Raw genomic sequence first — 19,836 nt, forward strand, 5'->3', positions numbered from 1 at the left:
CACCATTGGGTCTTTCCCAGAAACAAGAGTATCTCCATTTACACACCTTGCTCTTCTGGGAAACAGTCTTGAGGGACCAACCACCTTCTCCCATTTGAGATGGCCTGCCCCTAGTCATCCTGGGCAACCTCCTTCGTGTGCCACTACAAACTGAAGCAATGCAGTGGTGGGGCTTCTCTTTTCCATACCAACATCACAGTTGTGAAATTCCCTCCCTTTATAGTTGAGCACCTCACCCTCCCAGTGGGCATTCCAGCATAATCTAAAAACTGTTTCATTTCATCTTTTCAGTTTAGCATACTTTGTTACTGTTTGATTTATTACTGGGTGCTGCTCCTGCTGTTGCGCTGGTTTTTTCCTGTGTTTTCCTGCTCATTGTGATTTTTCACTGTAGTTATGTTGTTATATAGTGTATATTGGAAGTCGCCTTGGTCACAAGGGGAAAGATGGGGCATGAGTCTCTTCAATTAACTAAATATTGAATAACTGCTCTGACCAGAAGTCCAAACTTACTTTCCTGGAAAAGGCAGGCATGTTATGCTTCCAGACAACTGCAGCCAGAGTAAGGGCCTAATCCTAACCAATTTTCCAGGGCCAGTGCAGTGGTGCCAATGGGGCATGTGCTACATCCTTTGGCGGGGAGGCAGTCACTGAGGCCTCCTCAAGGTATGGGAACCTTACCTCAGGGCTACATTTCAGTTGCACCAGTGCTGGAAATTTGGATAGGATTGGGCCCTAAGTCTCCTGAGTAAGGATCTACAGAATCACTTGCCTTAGTAATCTCTTTAGCCTTAGGCAAGCATCTCTTCCTCTGCTCCAGTGGTTCTCAAACTGTGAGTCATGGCTCTCTGGGGAGCTGCAGAAACCAGCCAGGAGAGCCACAGAAACCTTGTGAAAAACCCACCGCAGATTGTTGCCCTAATGGGGAACCGCAGCCAATGGCCCAGTAGGTTAAAAGAACCACCAGTCAAAAAAGTTTGGGTACTGCTGCTCTAGTCTGATGAGAGCAACAAGTCAAAGCTGCACACCTGAGGCATTCAAAGTTTCGCCAAAGCAAAGCACAATGGCAGGGGCAATTCTTCACCCTTCTCAGAAACAGGGAGGGGGCAGTTTAGAGTCTGGGGCTTCCAAAGCTTCAGCACAAAATGGCAGCTTGAGGCAGCAGAGCCAATCACAAAGTGACAGCTTGTCCAATGATTTACGTTTTTTCATTTTACACACAAAGTAGTGCACTCTTCTCAATATTCTGCCTGTGTTCCAAACATGACCAGGCCAGCATTTAAACCTGGGTTCCCAGGAAGGGCAAATGCAAAAAAATTGAAACTACCAAGGCAGGTCAGCAGTGGGGAACGGGGACGGGGACCATCAGGCTTTAGATCACCATTGGAGCTGACAGTAATAATAATAGTAACAACTATGCAGCACTTAAGAGTGTGCACTTCATATATAGATTCACACTGATGTAGACCTTACAACAATCCTGTAAGATAAATATCTGGGCAGGAGGTCTGATCTAGAGGGTAGAGCCTCCATTTGCCTGAAGATAACAGCTGAAGGTTGCCAGTTCGAGGTCACTGGCACCGTGAACGGCGAGACCTTGAAGCAGCTGACAAGCCGAGCCAAGTTTTTCCATCTGCTCTTTGGCCGCCCTTCAAGTGAGATATGAAGGATTGTCAGCTTGCGTGGAAGGAAATTGGAGGCCAGAATGTGATACCAGATCATAAAAAGATCCATCTGAAATGTAGTTCTTGAAAAACAAAACTTTCTTCAATTGTAAAAATCCCTATAGGGATTTAGTATAGCCTGCCTGTGTAAACTGCCTTGAAATAAAGTCTGAGGAGAAATCTGAGGACCATGAAAGGCGGTATATAAATACCTGTATTATTATTATTATTATTATTATTATTATTATTATTAAATATCCCCACACTGAGGATAGAAAGACTGATGCTAAGATGGAGTGGTATGCCTAAAGTTACCAACCAAGTTCATGACAGGGATGAGATACGAACTGAGAAAGTTCCAGTCCACTGCCCAGTCTCTTAAGGCACAAACCAGAATAGTCAATAAGCTGGCACAAGTCCCTTTTACTGGCCCAGGAGTGTTGCAAACATGCTGTAAAGCATGTTCACACATCTGGGAGAGTCAGCTAAGCCAGCACATGGATGTGCATTGGCTCACGGAGACCGCATGCCGACTCCATGTCACTGGACCCAGGTAAGTTTGCACTGGATGAGAGCAGCCAGAGCAGGAGGTTGGGGAGGGCAAGGGGGCGGAATGGGGGCATTTTGATGGAGGGAATGGCGGGTTGGTGGGCAGACTGGACCCAAGAAGGGAGTGGGACAAGCCTGGGCAACCTAGGCTGGATCTTAACCCCCTACTGGCCAGCCTGACATTATACTGGGCTGCTCAGATCTGTGCCACCGAAATCACTGGCACAGATCCAAATTCCCCATTGGGTTGACTGCCACATGACACATGTGGTGGCTGACACATGCAATAAATTCCCTTACTCCAAGTTGCATGGCAGCTACCTCCTACTCTGTATTGCATACAGCTGGCCTGCCTGTCCCAGTGCAGGATAGGATTGGGCTGCCCACCACTATACTATGCTGCAGAATGACCTTCTGCTTGTCCCCAATTTACACTCCTGCAATGTCCTAGAGCAACTGGATTCCCTTCAATAAAAGTGTCTTTGCATGAAGCAGTAGTATTGGGGGGAGGGGAGAAATCAAGGAAAGATTTAGATGAAACAGTAGGAAGGGTTTTAGCTGCAACATTCCTGGGCATAACCAGGAACCAGTAGCTCCAGTGAACTACAGTTATATCCTTCCTTTGGTTTGTCTTACAGCTGCTGCCTATGAATTCTACCAGGATTCCCTCCACCACCACCCCTAACCCTGAGGCAAAGCATGCGGATTTATTCACAAGCACTCAAAAACTCCCTTTCCTCAAGTTATCCATTTTTATTCTCTCAAGTCTCCCCAATTTCTCCTTTCTAAAGCCTTCAGGTTCTTGCTTAAGCACTCTATACTTTCCCAGCTTCCTGTCTTAAAGCCACTGATTGATCAGTATCTGCATGTGCCTTTAGATTTGCTGCCATCAATAAAAAGGGGGTAAAGTCGCTCAGTCCTTAACATTGCGCAAAGGATTCTGGGACAGATGATACTGTGGAGGGGAGGAACAATACTCTTGCTTTTTTAAAGCCTGTAGGCTAATCTCTCTTATTACTCCACAGAGCACGACTAATGTCCTAACCCTGGGTAACAGAAAACATTCTTGGCAATACATATTTTTAAAGTGGAGGGAATGAAAGGGACAGGAGAGAGAAATATGGGAAAAGGGAACAGAGAAAGCCTGTAAGACTGCAACAGCACAGTCCACAAAACAATAAATAAGAAAGAGGGGGCAAGTTTTTATTTAGTAAGAGTACAAGAGGAAACAGGGCAGCACCACATTTTGTGCATCAAATGTTTGTGGTGTGCCAGTGCTCCTCACAGCAAACACGCAAAATTTGTACCATACACACACACACACACACCCCTGGGAAAAATGACTAGGACCGGCTTCCTAGTCCTGGGTGCACATGTTGGGAGCATAAAGCATAGAGTTTCCCTGAAGGATCTACTTGGCAAGTTGAATGAGGAGTTTATCACCATTCAATTATCTGTAGTAATTGTTTCTTGTTCCTCCTTCACTCCCCAGAAACAAGATGAGCATGCCCAGAGCAACTGCACAAATGGCAAGGGGCAGCATGCAAGTTTTGGTGGTTCAGAGAGCTATGCCCCCCCATGTAATTATGAGTCATGAGACCCCTATAAATTTGACTCATAACTCATCATACAACAATTATATCTACATCAATACTGCCTGCTCCTAATAGCACTGGCTTTCCAAGGTCACGGGCAGAGAGAGGTTTATTTCCCCCATTACTTGCCACCTAGTCTTCTATAACTAAATCTATTTATATTAACTAGAGATGCTGGTGACTGAACAGGGTTGCCAACTCAAACTGAAGCTACACCTGGAGGTTTCATGAGAAAAACAAACAAAACATTGGAAATTCCAGGAGGCCCCATTAAAATCATGGGCCCCAATCCCATGATTGCTTTCAGTAATCATCTGGAAGTCAATGCTGATTCCTGGAGACTATAGGCCAACCCTAGAGGGCTGACGGAACCCAGGATGTTCTGAATGCAAAGCACATGATCTACGATTGAGTTAGGATCACAGTGTTGGCCCCAACTGCAGAAGCCCACCAAGAAAGCATCAAGCATCATCCATCATGTCTTAACCCACCACAGAGTCATATGATGATGATGATACAGGACTGATATCAGTACACAACATGAAAACATAACCCATATCTGACTTTTATTCTTGTCCACGAGCATCCACTGAAAGACAAACGTTACCTGGAACTATTTTATTTTTTTGTATTTTATTTGCAGAAGCCTTCTACTTACATGAAATCTTTGATCCACCTCACAGTTGACCTGTTTCCTGAAATCCTTGTAAGCAAAAAAGACATGGAAAGGGGTGATGGGAGGGAGGGGGGAGGAGGAAAGCAGAAGAAATCTAGCAATTAGTACATAAATTAAAAACAAATTAAGGCAAAAAAATCACAAGCAGTTGAATATTGTCATCATCTTTAATTCTCAATTAATTTTCTCAACAAAACTTATTGAAAAGCCATCTCACAGTTGGAGAGGAACAAGTAAAATAAAAAGCAAATTGTGAATGTGATTCTTTTTCCATTAAAAATAAATAAGATTTGCAGTATCATGAAAATGTCAAAAATAAAGAAGAGTGTCTTTACACTCTATTATGGAAAGAGCAAAGAATCAAAATACCTTTTGGGCCACTAGAAAAGTCAGTCGCCGAATGCCATGGTCAATCAAGACAGATTTCTAAAAGAAAAAAAAAATGGAGGAAACTTACAGGCAAATCCAATTAGCAGAAAAGTGAGCCAAGTTTGACAGATATTCAAAGTTTGACAACTCAAATAGAACCCAATAAAAAGTCATGGGAGGTTTTCCATCATTTCGGGTACCACCACAGAAAAGGCCCTGTTCCTAGCAGCTATTTATCTAACTTCAAAAGATAGCAGCAGGCAAAGAAGATTTTTATCAGTAAGAAGGTTCATGGGGAGAATGCATTTAAGAACACATTATTAACCAGATACCTTCTATTGAGTTAGTAGACCATTGGTCCATCTAGTTCAGTCTTGTCTTCATAGTTTCAGGCAAGGGAAACGGCAAGGCCAGGCTGAGTTTCAAGCTCAACCTGGAGATGCAAGGGAGTGGACCTGAGACATTCTGTATGCAAAGTAAGTGCTCTACCATTGAAACTATGGCCATGTATAAGTTGCCCTTCCTTTACTGTTGAGCAAACATAAGCAGCTTTGATGAACAGGGCCAGTCTTCAGTTTTCATCACAGCTCAACATCAAGATAGCGCCACCACAGACTGTCAAGTGCAGTGGCTTCCAATGATTTCTCACTTGTGTACCTCTTGGTAGCCCATTTCCATAAATTGTACCCCCCATATTAGCAAAATGTTCACAATAAATATAGTTGCTGTTATTTCAAATTTATATATTTTAAACAACTGATCCATATCTGATAATACACAATGACCAGAAACTAGCAGTTGCTGGGGTTTCCATAGCCAGCTAACTGCCTTCCTTCCTGCCTTGCCAGCCCCACAAGGCATTCTAATACAGACCTGCCTTTTTCCGCCATTATTCAATTCTTTTTCATGTACCCCTAAAGGTCCTGGCAAGTACCTCTAGGGGGTTCATGTACCCCAAGTTGGTAACAACTGGTCGAGGTAATCTGCAGGCATTTCTTCCTGGAGCTAGTAAGGATAGGGTCTAGGATGGCACATATGGAGCAAGATTTGACACTTCTAAATGGTGCTCAACACAACACCCACTGAGGCACTAACTAGAAGTGGCAGACTGGTGGGGATGGTCTTCTTCATTCGCCGGCCAACTCCACTCCTCCTGCTCCTGTTCCATGAAAGAAGATGGGAACTGAGCAGAAGACTTGATACTCTCCTCTCTTGCTTTTTGAATCCAGAAGACAGGCAGCAGGTGCACCACAAGGGAAGGCACAGAGTCACCTCATTTGGCATACCAACTCAGGAGCTAGGAGGCCTTGGTTAGTCCTAGTGCCCAATTTTTTTCTGCCTCCCTCACAAATGGGATGGCTTTGCCAACACACATGCAATTGGAAGACAGCTCTTTCGGGTCAAAGAGCAAGACACCGCACAGGCCAAGGCCTTTTAGAATCAATCTTACACACTACTGTCAATCTGTGGTGGTGGATTTCCTTCTAGTTTCCACAGATGGCAATTGATAAACCCCTAAGGGCAAAAGCAAGGCCTGCTTGTCAGTGAAATAAGATGCAAACAATTGCAACAGAAAAAAGATCCAAGTCACAGATGAATCCATAGCAGTTCCAGATGTTTTCTCACTGTATGTTGCCTACTTCAACCACAGCAGTTATTTTGTTAGAAATGCCCTGTGTTCCCCCCCCCCCGCTTTAAATTAGAAATGAAAAATATGTTAAATAGAGATGGAAAGGAGAGAAAGCACCATACCAGAGCATCAGGAGCAAAACCACCCCCTTCCAGTGCAGACCTACAATGTTTTACTAAGGTTAAAGCCCTTTGAAAATGAGCATCTGATAGTCAAAGAAAAAGCAAGAAAATAACTTTAATAATAATGCCGTGATTTACCCAAAAAATTATTATTGCTTTTAAAATTCCACAAGTGTCAGACAATAAGTATATAGCAACGGGATTCTGATTACATTGTAATAATGCAGACCTCCCAGCGATTCAACAGCTATTATAGCGCTATTAGGTACCAGCACCTGGAGAAACTCCATTTCCACTGTCTGCTTCAATCTCCTCCACAAGTCATTTACAAGTATACGATCCTAATTTCTATTAAAAAAAAAGGAGGAAAAAACCCTACTTGCAACATGCTGAGACTAGAAAATTATTTAGACAACTTGGATCAAGCTATTTGATAGCTTTAACGTGCAACGCCTCCCCTACTCCTGTTATACATACACACTTTTAAAAAGCGCCGCAAGCTTGTTCATGCAAATGTAAAACTAAACCTAGATGGGTACTTTATTTAAAGAGAGAGAAATTATGATTTGGATGAAGGATGTATTGGAGAAAAAAAGAAATCCATACTGAGCCACTCCCTATTAAGAGCACTTCCAAATTTATCTATAGTTTTTCCAATATGCCGCTTGGTGAGTTTTAACCATCTCTGTTGTAAGTCTGGCATTTGAAAGAAAATGCTCCGTGAATTTATAATGTAGACCAGGGGTGCCCAAACCCTGACCCTGGGGCCACATGTGGTCTTTGAAGCCTCTCAATGCAGCCCTCAGGGAGCCCCCAGTCTCCAATGAGCCTCTGGCCCTCCGGAGATTTGTTGGCGCCCGCACTGGCCCGACGCAACTGCTCTCAGCATGAGGGAGACTGACCTCTCGCGTGAGCTGTGGGATTAGGGCTCCCTCCACTGCTTGCTGTTTCACATCCATGATGCAGTAGCGGCAGCAAAGGAAAGGCCAGCCTTGCTTTGTGCAAGGCCTTTTATAGGCCTTGAGCTATTGTAAGACCTTCATTCATTCATATAAGTTCATCTTTAATATATTCATTTATGTAAACTTATGTAAATTTATTCAAATTTTAATGTAATTTTTTTTTTCCCCTGGCCCCCTGAAAGTGTCAGAGGGATGATGTGGCCCTCCTGCCAAAAACTTTGGACACCCCTGATGTAGACTGCAGACATGGAAGTATGACACTCGGAAACACTCCTGTAATACTTTATGAATGCAATACAGGAAACTCTCTTTAGTAAATATCATCACAAGAGGGGCCAGGGTTTTAGGGTTGTGCTCACATAGTGTGCTTGTCCAATGAAGAGTGAAACATCACTTTAATTGGGTTAGGTGCTAAGTGGTGTGAATGGAAGGCCTTCCCATTTAATAATAATAAAAAATAATAAAACTTTATTTTTATCCCGCCCTTCTCCCTAACGGGACCCAGGGCGGCTAGAATGGGAGGAAGAATTTACATGGGAGGAAGAATTTTTGTTCATCCTCCATCCTTCCCTCATATCACCCTGGTCTGGAAGGACCTCTCACACTTCACAGGAGGATTTTCAGGGGGGCACAGGAGGCTGCTGCACTGAGCAGAGTACAGGGAAGTTTGATGATGCAAGTTTCCTTCCACTTGCATTCACTAAGACCAGTAAGTCAATAAACAGGGCTGATATCAGCAGTCAGACAACTTTGGTACTAATTAAAATAAATAAATAAAATTAAAATAAATGCTGACCTAGAGTGTTCTTCAGCAGTGGCACTGCAGCTACCATCTTGCCTTACCGATAATGTTAAGTCCCACTGTGTTCAGTGGTACAACAATGGAGGTGTAGACATTGCACTGTATGTAAACAAAATGGCTATCTGCCCTACCCCTCAATGTGAAGGGGACCCACAAAGTACTTGATCAATGGCTCCTGCATTGGGATGGTTGTACAACAAATATCTGAGACAAGAAAACTGCTCACCAACAGTCCCTGGGAATGGCAGCTATTACTGTTGCTAATATCCAACATCAGCATGTATAGTCCCTGCCCCAAAGAGTGTACAATTTAAAATTTAATACCAGGGAGGCAACAGTGATGAGAAGAAGGTGAATAATCGGTGGGAGAATACACATTCACAGTTCAGTTGCGCTTACTCAGTCTTCACTTCAGAAGGGAGAAAAGGGCTTTGGAGTTATGTTACACTCACCTTGCTTTGCGTAAACTCTCTGAACATGGCCGCCAGTCCTTCATCATCTATGTCACAATCTGTCTTAATGGCAACATTCAGGATGTGAATGGGCTCCTCCCTAGCACTCTGCGATTCAAAGTAAATCAACAGAAATAACTGAACTGGATCATCTGACATAGAAAGTATGAAGGAGGGAGCATGTCCATCCTTTAACAACTTAAAAGTAAAAACCGACTCCAATTGCAACTTGCTCGAATAAATAATGAAGCTATGTTATATTGAAATGGAAAAATCTAAATTCCAGATAAGATAACTAAATAACTTGTTATACTTTTTCTTTTTTAAAAGCTAAGAATAATAAGATCTTGTATAAAACCAACAACAGCTAAGATTCCACTCCATATTTGTACCCAGGAATTTGCTACAGTAATGCAATGGTTTCCAAATTTACAGCAGATATTTTTCCTTCTAGCCTTCAAAATGCACCACTCTCACTCCAAAAAGATTTACATTTGAAGAGTGAAGAAACAAAAATAAATGGACTTCTCAGGGACCGAGATCACCTGCTGGGGAAAGATTTCATCCCTCCCCAATACACTCTCCAAGTCAGGACAACCTACAACCTGCAGGCTGAATCTAGCCAGCCAACTAAACTTATATGCTCTGCATGGAGACTGGCCTCCCACCCAATTTGCCACTCACTGGACAGGGCACAGCAGAATTGCCTGCCCAGGCTCAGAGTCCCTGTGTCCTGTCCAGCACACAGTAAATTGGATGGGAGGCTTTGCCACACAAGCTGAGCTTTGCACAGCCGCTTCCAGGAGCTCAACAACACAGAGGTTTGGCAATGACATGATGACATCACCAAATGTCCGGCCCCTTTGCCCGAAAAGGTTGCCTACCCCTGTTCTAAGTGAATTGACTCTCTTGACTTTTTCTTCTCTTGTACAAATAAATGACTGCCATTCATTCACATGGAGAAATGCTGCACCTAGAGATATTGCTGAGAGATGGTGATGGCCCTCACCATCAAAAAACACATAGTGGGTGAGGGACACTGTTCCTGTGGGGCCACTCTACTTATTCTACATCTAAGGCTCTACCCATGGTTTGGTTCTTATGCTTAATTTTGTTGCATCACTCAAAATGATACATCATGTTAACTCATTTGTGAACCATTTTGACTTATTTTGAAGACTGGAGTATGAAGTTTTCTTATAAATAAATCAAGTAAGCACTCCCTCCATACAGTGCCCACTCATTAAAACAATGGGTGCTTTGCAAGTCTATTTGTAAAATGAATAGCCTGGTGCTCTTCCACTACCACCATTTCTTAGAAGTGTTCCTATGGTCAAAGGTATACTTCAGACAATACTGTACCTTATCTTCATCATACAAGGATGGGTGGCCTGCTTCTGGAAAGGTGGGACTTTGAGGAGGAGAATCACAGAAGCATCCCATGACTTCATCAAAAAGTCTGAAAACAGAATAATAAAAATTGCAGGAGACAGCAGGTGGAAAAGACCTAGGGCAGTCCCAAATCTGATTTATTTTTCGCACAATGCCTCCACAAGCCCTAAATTCAGTAGCAGCAAAACAACAATCCAGATATACATAATGGATGCAAAAGCAAAGGTATTGCCCACCCTCTTTAAGCAAAAACCAAACCTGGTTAGCCAGACACTCTAGCACTAGAAGACAAACACACAATCTCACAATAAAAACAAAACAAAACCCTTGTGACATTTTTGGATTAATGAACTTTCCACATTGGATCCTTTGCATTTTATGTCTAGAACTCCCCAAACACAGATATGGTGCCCCCAACTCCTTATTCAGAGCCTTCTAAAAAAAAAAAAATCACTATTTCACCAAAGCCATTGGTATACCAGCCTTTAATCCTCAATCATAGCAGTAAACTCTACTCCAATCCAGTCTAAGTATGTACAGTCACATTTCCTCATGTTCATAACTCGCCACCTTATCCCTTCCAACTGACTAAGTTTCGACTGCAAGCTCATTGAGAGCAGGGACTTTTTGGCTATTGTTTCTCACCTACACCCTACTTCAACTTGGACCTAACTTTGTGGTAGGAGATAAAAGGGTACCCTATGCAAAAAGATTCCCCCTGCTCCTGACAGCTACCCAGGAGATTCCATGGGAAGTTCAGAATGAAGTAGGCCAATAGAGAATGGGAAGAAATCAGGGAAGGAGGACTGGACTAATTTCTTTATCACAACCTCTCATCACAACCTCTCACAGTAGTCACAGTTGGAGAACTTCCCCAACAAACAATAGTGCATTTCTGTTAATTAATATTGTGATCAGTTGCTTTTGAGCAGGTTCTTAGCCAATGGAACACAGTGAATGCACATTAATAGGGAAAGTACATAGACTGTAGATGTGAACCAGGGAAGTCAGGAAAGAGAAAAAGCAGATGAACACAATAAGTAGGGTAAGGCTGCAGACATTTGTCCATCAATGCTGCTTCCCACTCTTCCCCTGCTTACCTAACAAAGTCTTCAAAGGTCCGGAAGGAGACCATTCCGCCCATTCGCTGGCATGGTGGGGTGAACGAGTTGTCCAAGAGGACGTCACTCACACTGGCTACATGGATCATCCCGTAATGGTTGAGATTGGATGAAAAGGACATTCTAAACAGTAGTTCAAATAAGATCATGTGTTAGGAGAGAAGCAGGGACCAAAAGAGACCATGAAAACAAGAGATGTGCTTGGCAGCAATCTAAAAGGCCTTAAAGTTCATTTTAGGTCTTTAAAGATATATAGAAACCGCAAACTCATACATGGTTTGAACTCAGTAACAGAATGACTAATGTGGTTTCAAAGAAAAAGAAAAAGCAGTAGTAGATCTGTATTTTCAAAGTTATGTGTAGGGTTGCTTCCACAGTGTTTACTCATCCCTACAAATACGTTCGTGACTGAACTTCACATAGTTGTATGTTAATTCCAGGATGATTTATGCCCATTGCACTCATTACTCAACATGGAAGGAGGACAACAGCAGGGCTAAGGTAGAATCTGATTATCAGTATTCTTTAATGCAGAGTATTGTAAATTGAAGCAATTGCTCCACATTGGGATCTGCCATACCAATGCACTTTCAAGAGATTCAGTTACCTCCAATACACTTGGAATGAAGTTAAATGATTTGCTAACAAGATGTTAAAACTGGCTCCAGGAGGAGCGAAAAAAATGGGTTCAAAAAGAGCTTTCTTGCCTACTGTATTACAGATGATGAGCCAAACACGAGTTTCTTATAACTGAAATGACTATTTCACTCTGCAGTGGTACTTCCATGGAAAACAAAAAGAGGGAGGTGTTTCTTCAATCAGAGTGATGATATCATCAGTTGATTAATTCTTGTTTGTGTTAAGAGGCAAACAAAAAAAAACCCACATGATCGCCAAGCAGCATACAGATGTGGGACACTATCCAATCATAGTCTTGATGCTTTGTTAACACATAATGAGCCTCAGAATAGCTTCTTGGTATGTCGTATTTGACCATAAACATTTCTGCTACAATATGGCTTTAGGTTATAATTTAAGTCACCTCACTAAAACCAGATTTGTTCAGTGTAGGAGACAATACAGATAGTGGCTTTAGTGACCTCCCAGCTACAGCAAAAAGTCACCAACTTTCACCCACAATAAGCTGCTAGCCAAAGAAGCAAGGACAGGAAGTAGGGGAGAAGTCTGGAAGTACACTGGGAGCTAACATGGACTTGTTAGTGCTATCATAAAAAGGAAAAGGTTCAGAGACACAATTTCTGCAATTCAGATGATTCAGTGTGTGCACATGGGTAACAATTTCAGGAAGCTCCAAATGAGCAGATGCTTCTCCCATTCTTTAGAATTTCTGTGGAATGTTTCATGGATATATACGGAGTCCCGTGTGTGCACCAGATCCCCCCAGCACTTTGGAGTGCAGCCAATCGCTATAAGTTTGGTCTCATTATGCTTTTCACAGCTGCTTTGGTAATAGTCTTTTGTTATTTACCCAGTTAAGATCACAGAATCTTCCGCCTTGGGCTTTTTCCTTCTTTTTTTTCTAATTAAAAGGTAGGATGGAAATTGCAGTCATTTTTCCCCCCCAAAAATCTTGTTTCTCTGCAACATGTAGTGTGGAAATACGACTGCCAATCTATTTTAATAGATATTTTAATTATTTAATTATTTTTTAAATAGATATTTTTGTAGTTTCTTTTCATATTTCAAATTTGCATGTTGGAAATTCTCTTTGTCAAGGTCAATGGTTTCAGGTTGCAAGGCTAAAAGCAGGGACCTCAGTTTTTAATCTATTTCCATACAGCGCCTAGCACATTCTAGGCACTTTGTTAATAATAAAATGATGAATAGTTTTAGAGGTAAACACATAGATTTCAAGATGCAGTATTTGAGTCTTTAATGTGTAAACAGATGTTTAGCTTTTGGTTGGAATATATTAGGTGCGTGTTTAGCTTTATTTTAAAATTTATGTACTGTTTTTCCATTTTTTAAGAAAACAATGTATAGTTTATGGATATACATGGTTCACTAAATTTTTCACTTCTGCAAAACTTCAGTCATCTTCCAGTTCTGCCTGGAAAGGGCAGCATGTCTATGGCTACCTAGGGCAGTGTACATTGCCCAAATTGGTGGGTCGTGACCCACCAGCTCATGTAACACTCCCCTGGTGCCTTTAAGGAGCGGGGTGGGGCGAGGACAGTGACATGATCCCCAGGATCACGTCACTAATGGGGGGGAAGGGGTGTATTTTGACAGTCTGCAGGAGTTATGGGAAGCCCCGCAGAGCCCTCTGCAGGACTCCCCGAAGCTTGGAATGTTGAAAAGAAGAGTTTGCAAAGAACTTCTTAGTTTGTTTGCAAACAGGAAGCCCTTTGTGAACTCTTCTTTTCAATATTCCAAGTCTTTGGAAGCCCTGTGGAGGGCTGCATGGGGCTCCCTGCAACTTCAGCAGCTTGTAGTAAGTAAAAGCATATCCCTTTTCACCCTTGTTAGCAACACAATCCTGGGGATCACTTCGCTGCCCTTGACCCCACCCCCACAAAGACTTATCTCAGGAGTAAAACTCCCAAAAATTTGAGAACCACCGACCTAGGGAATTCACAGCCAAGGTGAGATTTAAACCATGAACTTGCTGATTTGTAGCGCTGTCTCTTACCCACTACACTATACCAGTAGGAACGGTGCTATTTGTATTTAAAATATTAAAGTTGGAATTTTGGCCACTTGCAGAATTGCAGCTTTCCCCCTCCCACATAGTTCACAGGATGATTTATGACCGCATCACCCCCAAATTGTATCAGTCCCCCTGAACTAGCGAAACTTGGAACATTCGGATACACTTGAAACATACAGATGTGGACAGTAGACAGTGTTTTCTAATTTGCAGATTAAATGGCCAGAAAAAGTTTGGCTAAAAGATTTAGTCTTTGAGAACAAAGATTACAAATACATACACTCACACACACAAAAATATAAACAAAAATATAACCACACACACATTGAAATATGTTTAGAAACCACAAGAAGAATAAACCTGGAATATAAAGCAATATTTATTTCCTTTTCTGGTTTCTGATGGTAAGAGGGGCTCCCCATTATCCAGCTTTGGATTGCAAACACCTTTCAAATAGTACAGTATTGTATACAGTTGTACAAGGGCTGATGCCTTATGAATCTGACCTCCCTCAGCAGTGTTCTATCCAAAACTATTGCCTTTATGGGTCAGATTAGATTTAACACCAAGCATGCATCCAGCTCTCTCCACCCCTTCAATAATGTCTATAAGAACATATATCCTAACATTGCATTCTGTTTTCTCTCTACCCCAATGGGTGGGGGGGGGGCAGGGAAAACACAGAACATTATACTCGTAGTATCATAGTCGTAGTAGTATGGGTCCCTTTGGGGAGAAGGGCGGGATAAAAATAAAGTTTATTATTAGTTTATTATTATTATCAAAATTCATGGATAAGTTCTAACAGACATTAAAGATGGGGAAACTAGACCTGCTGCTGTTTCCAATGGCAGCTGTGCATTTTACATAACATCTGTTTGATTCTCAGATATATGAATATATGTAGCTGCTCCCTCTTGAGTCAGACCACTGGTCCATCTAATTTAGGACTGCCTAAACGAAATGACAGCAGCTCTCTGTGGTTTCAGGGATGGGTCTTTTCCAGCTCTATTAGAAATGCAGTCAGGAACTGATCCTGAGACTTTCTGCATTAAATCTGATCTGCCACTAAACAATGGGCCTTCACCTTATATATCCATGTGATCCAATCAATTCCCCCCCCCCCCCAGTGCTTAAAAACAGGAACTTGCTGATACTAGTAGGGAGAGAAGCAGAGTTTCCCAAAAAAAACTTGAGAATCCTATCCTTTGAACTCAAGCACTTTAAGGAAAACAGAATTTAAAAAGTAAACACAAAACACCTTTTCTCCCACCCCTGTACAACTTACCACTAATGTCTGTTGGTGTCTGTTACCACCAATGCCTGCTGGCTTACTAAGGGCTGAGTGCAGAGATTCTTTTTTGTATGACCAAGGTGTGAGGTAAGGGATTGAAAAACTCTTGCTTAGAGTCTAAAACTCCCTCTGCAAAGTAGGGGAAACTACTGAAGAAGTTGGTGTAACTTAGCATGCAGTCCTAACCCCTTATGTCAGTACTTTCCAGCACTGACATAAGGGTAATGCAGCTCTGAGGTAAGGGGGAAAAAAACATTCCCTTACTTTGAGGAGGCCTCCATGAGTGACACCCAACTGCAGGATGCAGCACATGTCCCATTGGCTGGAAAGCACTGACATAAGGGGTTAGGACTGCGCCCTTAAGGAATATATTTCTGCTATGTTGGGGGTGACATTTGGATTGTCCGTCTCAAGCACTGGGTTGTCTCTGAGGACAGGAACCACTGAACTGCAGTGGGGGAGGGGGGCAGAGACAGGATTTGGGCCACATAGAAACTGTAATGGGAGACAGGGTCTATAATGGGTATGTAACAGGGTTGTATGTCTCTCTCTCGAAGACATGGAGAGAGTCCCATGTTTCAATGCCAGCATCTCCAACTTGGGTAGGATGGCTGGGAAAAATCTCTGCTAAAGATCTTGAAGAGCCATGCCAATCAGTACAGGCAAAACCTGGCTAGATGGGTCACTGGTCTGGTTCAGCATAAGTCAGCTTCATATCTTTACATACATTTGAATGGGATAGACACACAATTCAGTTATTCAAAGAGGGGTATGACCTTCAGGAGCCACTGCTATGGGATGCAATTCAAGTAGCTTTATGGACAGAAGGGACCCATCCGATTACAAATATAATGGGTACAATCCAGTTGAGGTCAGACTTTTCAGCCCCATGGATTTAAATGGGAGAACTGAGCACTTGCCTAAGTTGCTCATAGATACAAATGGTGACAAAAAGTTTCTTTGCTTTGGCTCCACAGTGCTAAATTTTTAAACTTATAGATGCTAGGAAGTCCCAGGTAAGATTGGAATGTTCACCAAAAAATAGGAGTTAAATAGGTGAGTATCTATAAAAGAGACAGCACAAAATGGCTGTCCCTACACAAAATCCTGAACTTGGAGCATAACTGAGACTAAAGCTATTCACATTTGTTTTCAAAGTTTTACAATATCCCTCTGTGGTAACAGAACCTGCTTTTATTACCTTCAAAGGCTTGCATTTAATGAGTAATCTTTTTTAAAAAAAGAAGAAGAAATACCACCAACCAGAGAAGATAATTTTTTTTTTAAAAGAAATCAGGGAAAATGGAGACTGACGAAGGCACCCAAGGAAATCAAAGATAGAAAGGAAGCTACGCCAACTCAACACTGTGTACAGTATTGATGACATAAGCATTGTGGGGCAGGCTGCTGGCAATAATCTGTCTCGGCCTGAAGGGTTAACTTTCCTGATCAGAAAGGCAGTACAAGAAGCAAGTAAGAATGAAATAATAAGGAAAGTACACAGCACAACAGTCCTCTACATAGCATGACTCAAGGGAGGATATAATGTCATAAGAGTAGGGATACCTTGCATTAAAGTTAAGCCTTTTGGGGGGGCAGTGTGTGTTGTGTGAGCCACTTCTAATACTATGGTTTGGTGAACCTATATCTATCACTTTCGGGCAGGAGTCTCTCTTCACACTGCAAGCCAAGTTACAAGCTTGACTCAGCAATCTAAAAATCAGCAGCTAGAACTCCCTGGGACACATCTGGCCTATGCTTCTAACCACTACCTCTTGCCAACCTAGAAGTATGGCTTATGGCAGAGGTTTTCAGACTGGGGCATTGCAATGCCCCAGCCTGAGGGCCCTGGCCTCTTTACCCTTAAGGGGCGGGGGCAGCAAGGAGGCAGGGAGGAGGTAGTGGCACAATCCCCAAGTTCAGGGGGCTGCAGGGGCTTGGGTGCACTTACCAGAGCCTCCTGCAGCCTCCCAGGGGTGCGGGGAGCACTGCACAACTGTCTGTAGGGTTCCCCTCAAGGACTTGGTGTGGGTTTCAAACACCCAGAGAGTTTGAAAACCGCAGGCTTATGGGAACAGAACTTCTCAGCACACTACATCAGGGGATGGAAGGTGCTGGCTTATCACCCTCTCACTTCCAAGTCAAACTGGTCTCCAAGAAAACAAGTTGCTTCCCAGGAAGATAAAGGGATACAACGGAAGAATTACTTTCTTGGAAAATGCAATAATTTTTGCTCCAGGACATTCTTGCACCAGGAGCAAGAAGCAAATTGGGGCAATTGAAGAGTCCTTGCCAGTCCTACTACGAACTCATTTGGAATGTGAACTGGCCAAAATCTAGCATTTCCTGAAGACCCCTGCACTTGTGAATCAGTGAATCAGACAGCATGCAGACTACATGAGTGCCAAACTGCCATGAAGACATGACATAAGGGTTTTATTATTGGTTATACTGCTATTTTGGGATTAATACTACACACACACCTGTGCCTGGCAGAGCCCTTGGAGCAAGGCTGTGGTCAGACTAAAATGGAGGCTTGCGGAGATAAGAAAACAGTCTCAACTGTACCACTTCCAACTGGAAGGTCTCATGATCATGTGCTCCTTCTAAAACCAAATTTTACATGTAAAAAACTATGCTACAAGTAATCCCTGACGTGTAAGCTCATTGGGTGCATGGTTTATATATTTTGCATGGAGGAACATTCAGTCAAGAGTACACTCCGCCTTCAGTGGTACAGCTAAGAGACAATTTTACTCCAGTGAGAAAAAAAATGGAAAAAATTGCTCCATGACTCATTGAGACCTTACAGCTCGAATTCCTAAGCCTTTCCAAATCTGGTTATGCTATTATTTCCGCTAATAATTTTTTTCCCCAAAATGGCAATTTATCAAACATTTTTTTTGGGAGCAACCAATTCAAATGACTACCTCAACCAATCAGTATCAATCCTTTCAAAGAACTCACAATGATTTGTGGACATTTTAAATCTATTGGGGACAGGTGGGAAGATATCCACCAGTGTATTCAAAGTTCAAATTAAGCACAGCATACAATCATCTGATTGGTACATGGGGAACATAAGGAGGACAAAAGTACCTGTGTATTCAAAGTCACCACTAGAAAACAGATTTGCACCAGGCTACCAGCACCTTGTGGGCATCCAAGGTTGCATTCATAAGTTGAGCCTATCAATGCCTTCTTGTCCCTAATACGTTGGGGCTTATTGAACTTGTAAATATGATTAGCATAGACACATTAATACGCTCCTTTCCCTACTACTTTCTTGCCCATTTTTAAAAGCTGTGAAGGGTATGACTAAGCTGGGGACAGGAATCTGAAGAGACCAATCTTCAGTCCCAATCTAAATTATATATGGAAAGTAAAATTCTACTCCACAGGGACACTTTAAGCTAAGTGTCAATGCAGATATAGAGCCAATGCAACTTGGCTATTTAAATATGAGATTCCAGGAAGGAAGCATGAAATACCAAGATCTGCTCCTGACCACCTTCCCCCTAGTGGAATCCAAGGTCTTGGAGGAGGTCAGTATTACCTGCGCACACCCTCTGATATTTTAAAAATTTTAATATCCAAGCATGCAAAATCCAATAAACTACACAAGCAACTCAGGATCCCAGAAACTCCTGTGAAAACAGAATGTGTGTTTTGCTGCATCACCCCATCAGTCACTTGCCAACTAGTGGCCATCTTGTTAGAGGAAGAAGAGACAAAAAGTACAACCCCAAGAAAGTGGAGGGTGGACTTTTAGATCTTTTTATTTCAAGGCCTGGAACAACTCAGCAAAGCAGGGAAAGTTGAGCCCACAAGGGAACAGTGAGTGTTAAGTTTCATAGCTTAGTGCATGCAAAAGCTGATATTTAAACATGGGAAGGGAGGAGAAAAAAGCAGTAAAAACAATTTTTAAAGGAAGATGAGGAGAAAAACTAACAACCACAACAATGTGAGAGGAGCAGTAGTAGTATTAGGATTCCAAGTGAGGATTCCAAAAACAAAATTAAAGAGTTAGAATTGTTATATTCAAACTTAAAAAGGTTAAAAACTATGCATCCTTCTAACAACTAACTTTTTTCAGATCTAAAAATGAGGATAATTACTGTACCTGTTGAGCGTGGGTATGTTCCCTCTGTAATCAAACAACCACAGTTAGTTACAGATTGGTTAGTGAAAGCCATCACTAAAAACAAATAAAGAATTAAAATTGAAAAAAAATTGTCATTTAAGCTGATGTACAGAGCAGAAGCCACAAGGCTACCATTTTGCAGAAGCCATACATTTTGACATATACTTTTAGGCAGAACCAAATGGGATTCCCCAAAGAGGAAACAAGAAGAGCATCTCCAAATCAATGCCCCAAACAAGAGGAAATATATCTGGAAAATAGCTACTGTACAGAGCAGTTTTTATTCTTAAAAGATCTGACACACCCTTCAGGATGGCCACAACGTAAAAAGAAACCCATAGAGCCCAATTCAGAGAAAGTCTGTCATGCTTAAGTCCACTGGAATCAACAAGA

At 42.2% G+C, this 19,836-nt stretch overlaps 1 protein-coding gene across 4 annotated transcripts in view; it reads right to left on the minus strand.

The window, feature by feature from the left end:
• ACACA (acetyl-CoA carboxylase alpha) overlaps nt 1-19,836 on the minus strand; it is a 205,017-nt gene that overhangs the window by 91,932 nt on the left and 93,249 nt on the right. For 3 of the 4 annotated variants that reach the window (XM_066636059.1, XM_066636061.1, XM_066636062.1), the window contains 6 exons: nt 19,423-19,446; nt 11,314-11,457; nt 10,184-10,280; nt 8,822-8,929; nt 4,854-4,910; nt 4,467-4,511 (listed from right to left, as the gene is read on the minus strand). In XM_066636059.1, coding sequence (XP_066492156.1) covers nt 4,467-4,511; nt 4,854-4,910; nt 8,822-8,929; nt 10,184-10,280; nt 11,314-11,457; nt 19,423-19,446 — 475 coding nt within the window. The remainder of the gene's footprint in view (nt 1-4,466; nt 4,512-4,853; nt 4,911-8,821; nt 8,930-10,183; nt 10,281-11,313; nt 11,458-19,422; nt 19,447-19,836) is intronic. The other variant, XM_066636060.1, reaches the window with a different exon arrangement.

Source organism: Tiliqua scincoides, chromosome 8 (genome assembly GCF_035046505.1).
Source record: "Tiliqua scincoides isolate rTilSci1 chromosome 8, rTilSci1.hap2, whole genome shotgun sequence".
Classification (NCBI taxonomy): Eukaryota; Metazoa; Chordata; class Lepidosauria; order Squamata; family Scincidae; genus Tiliqua; species Tiliqua scincoides.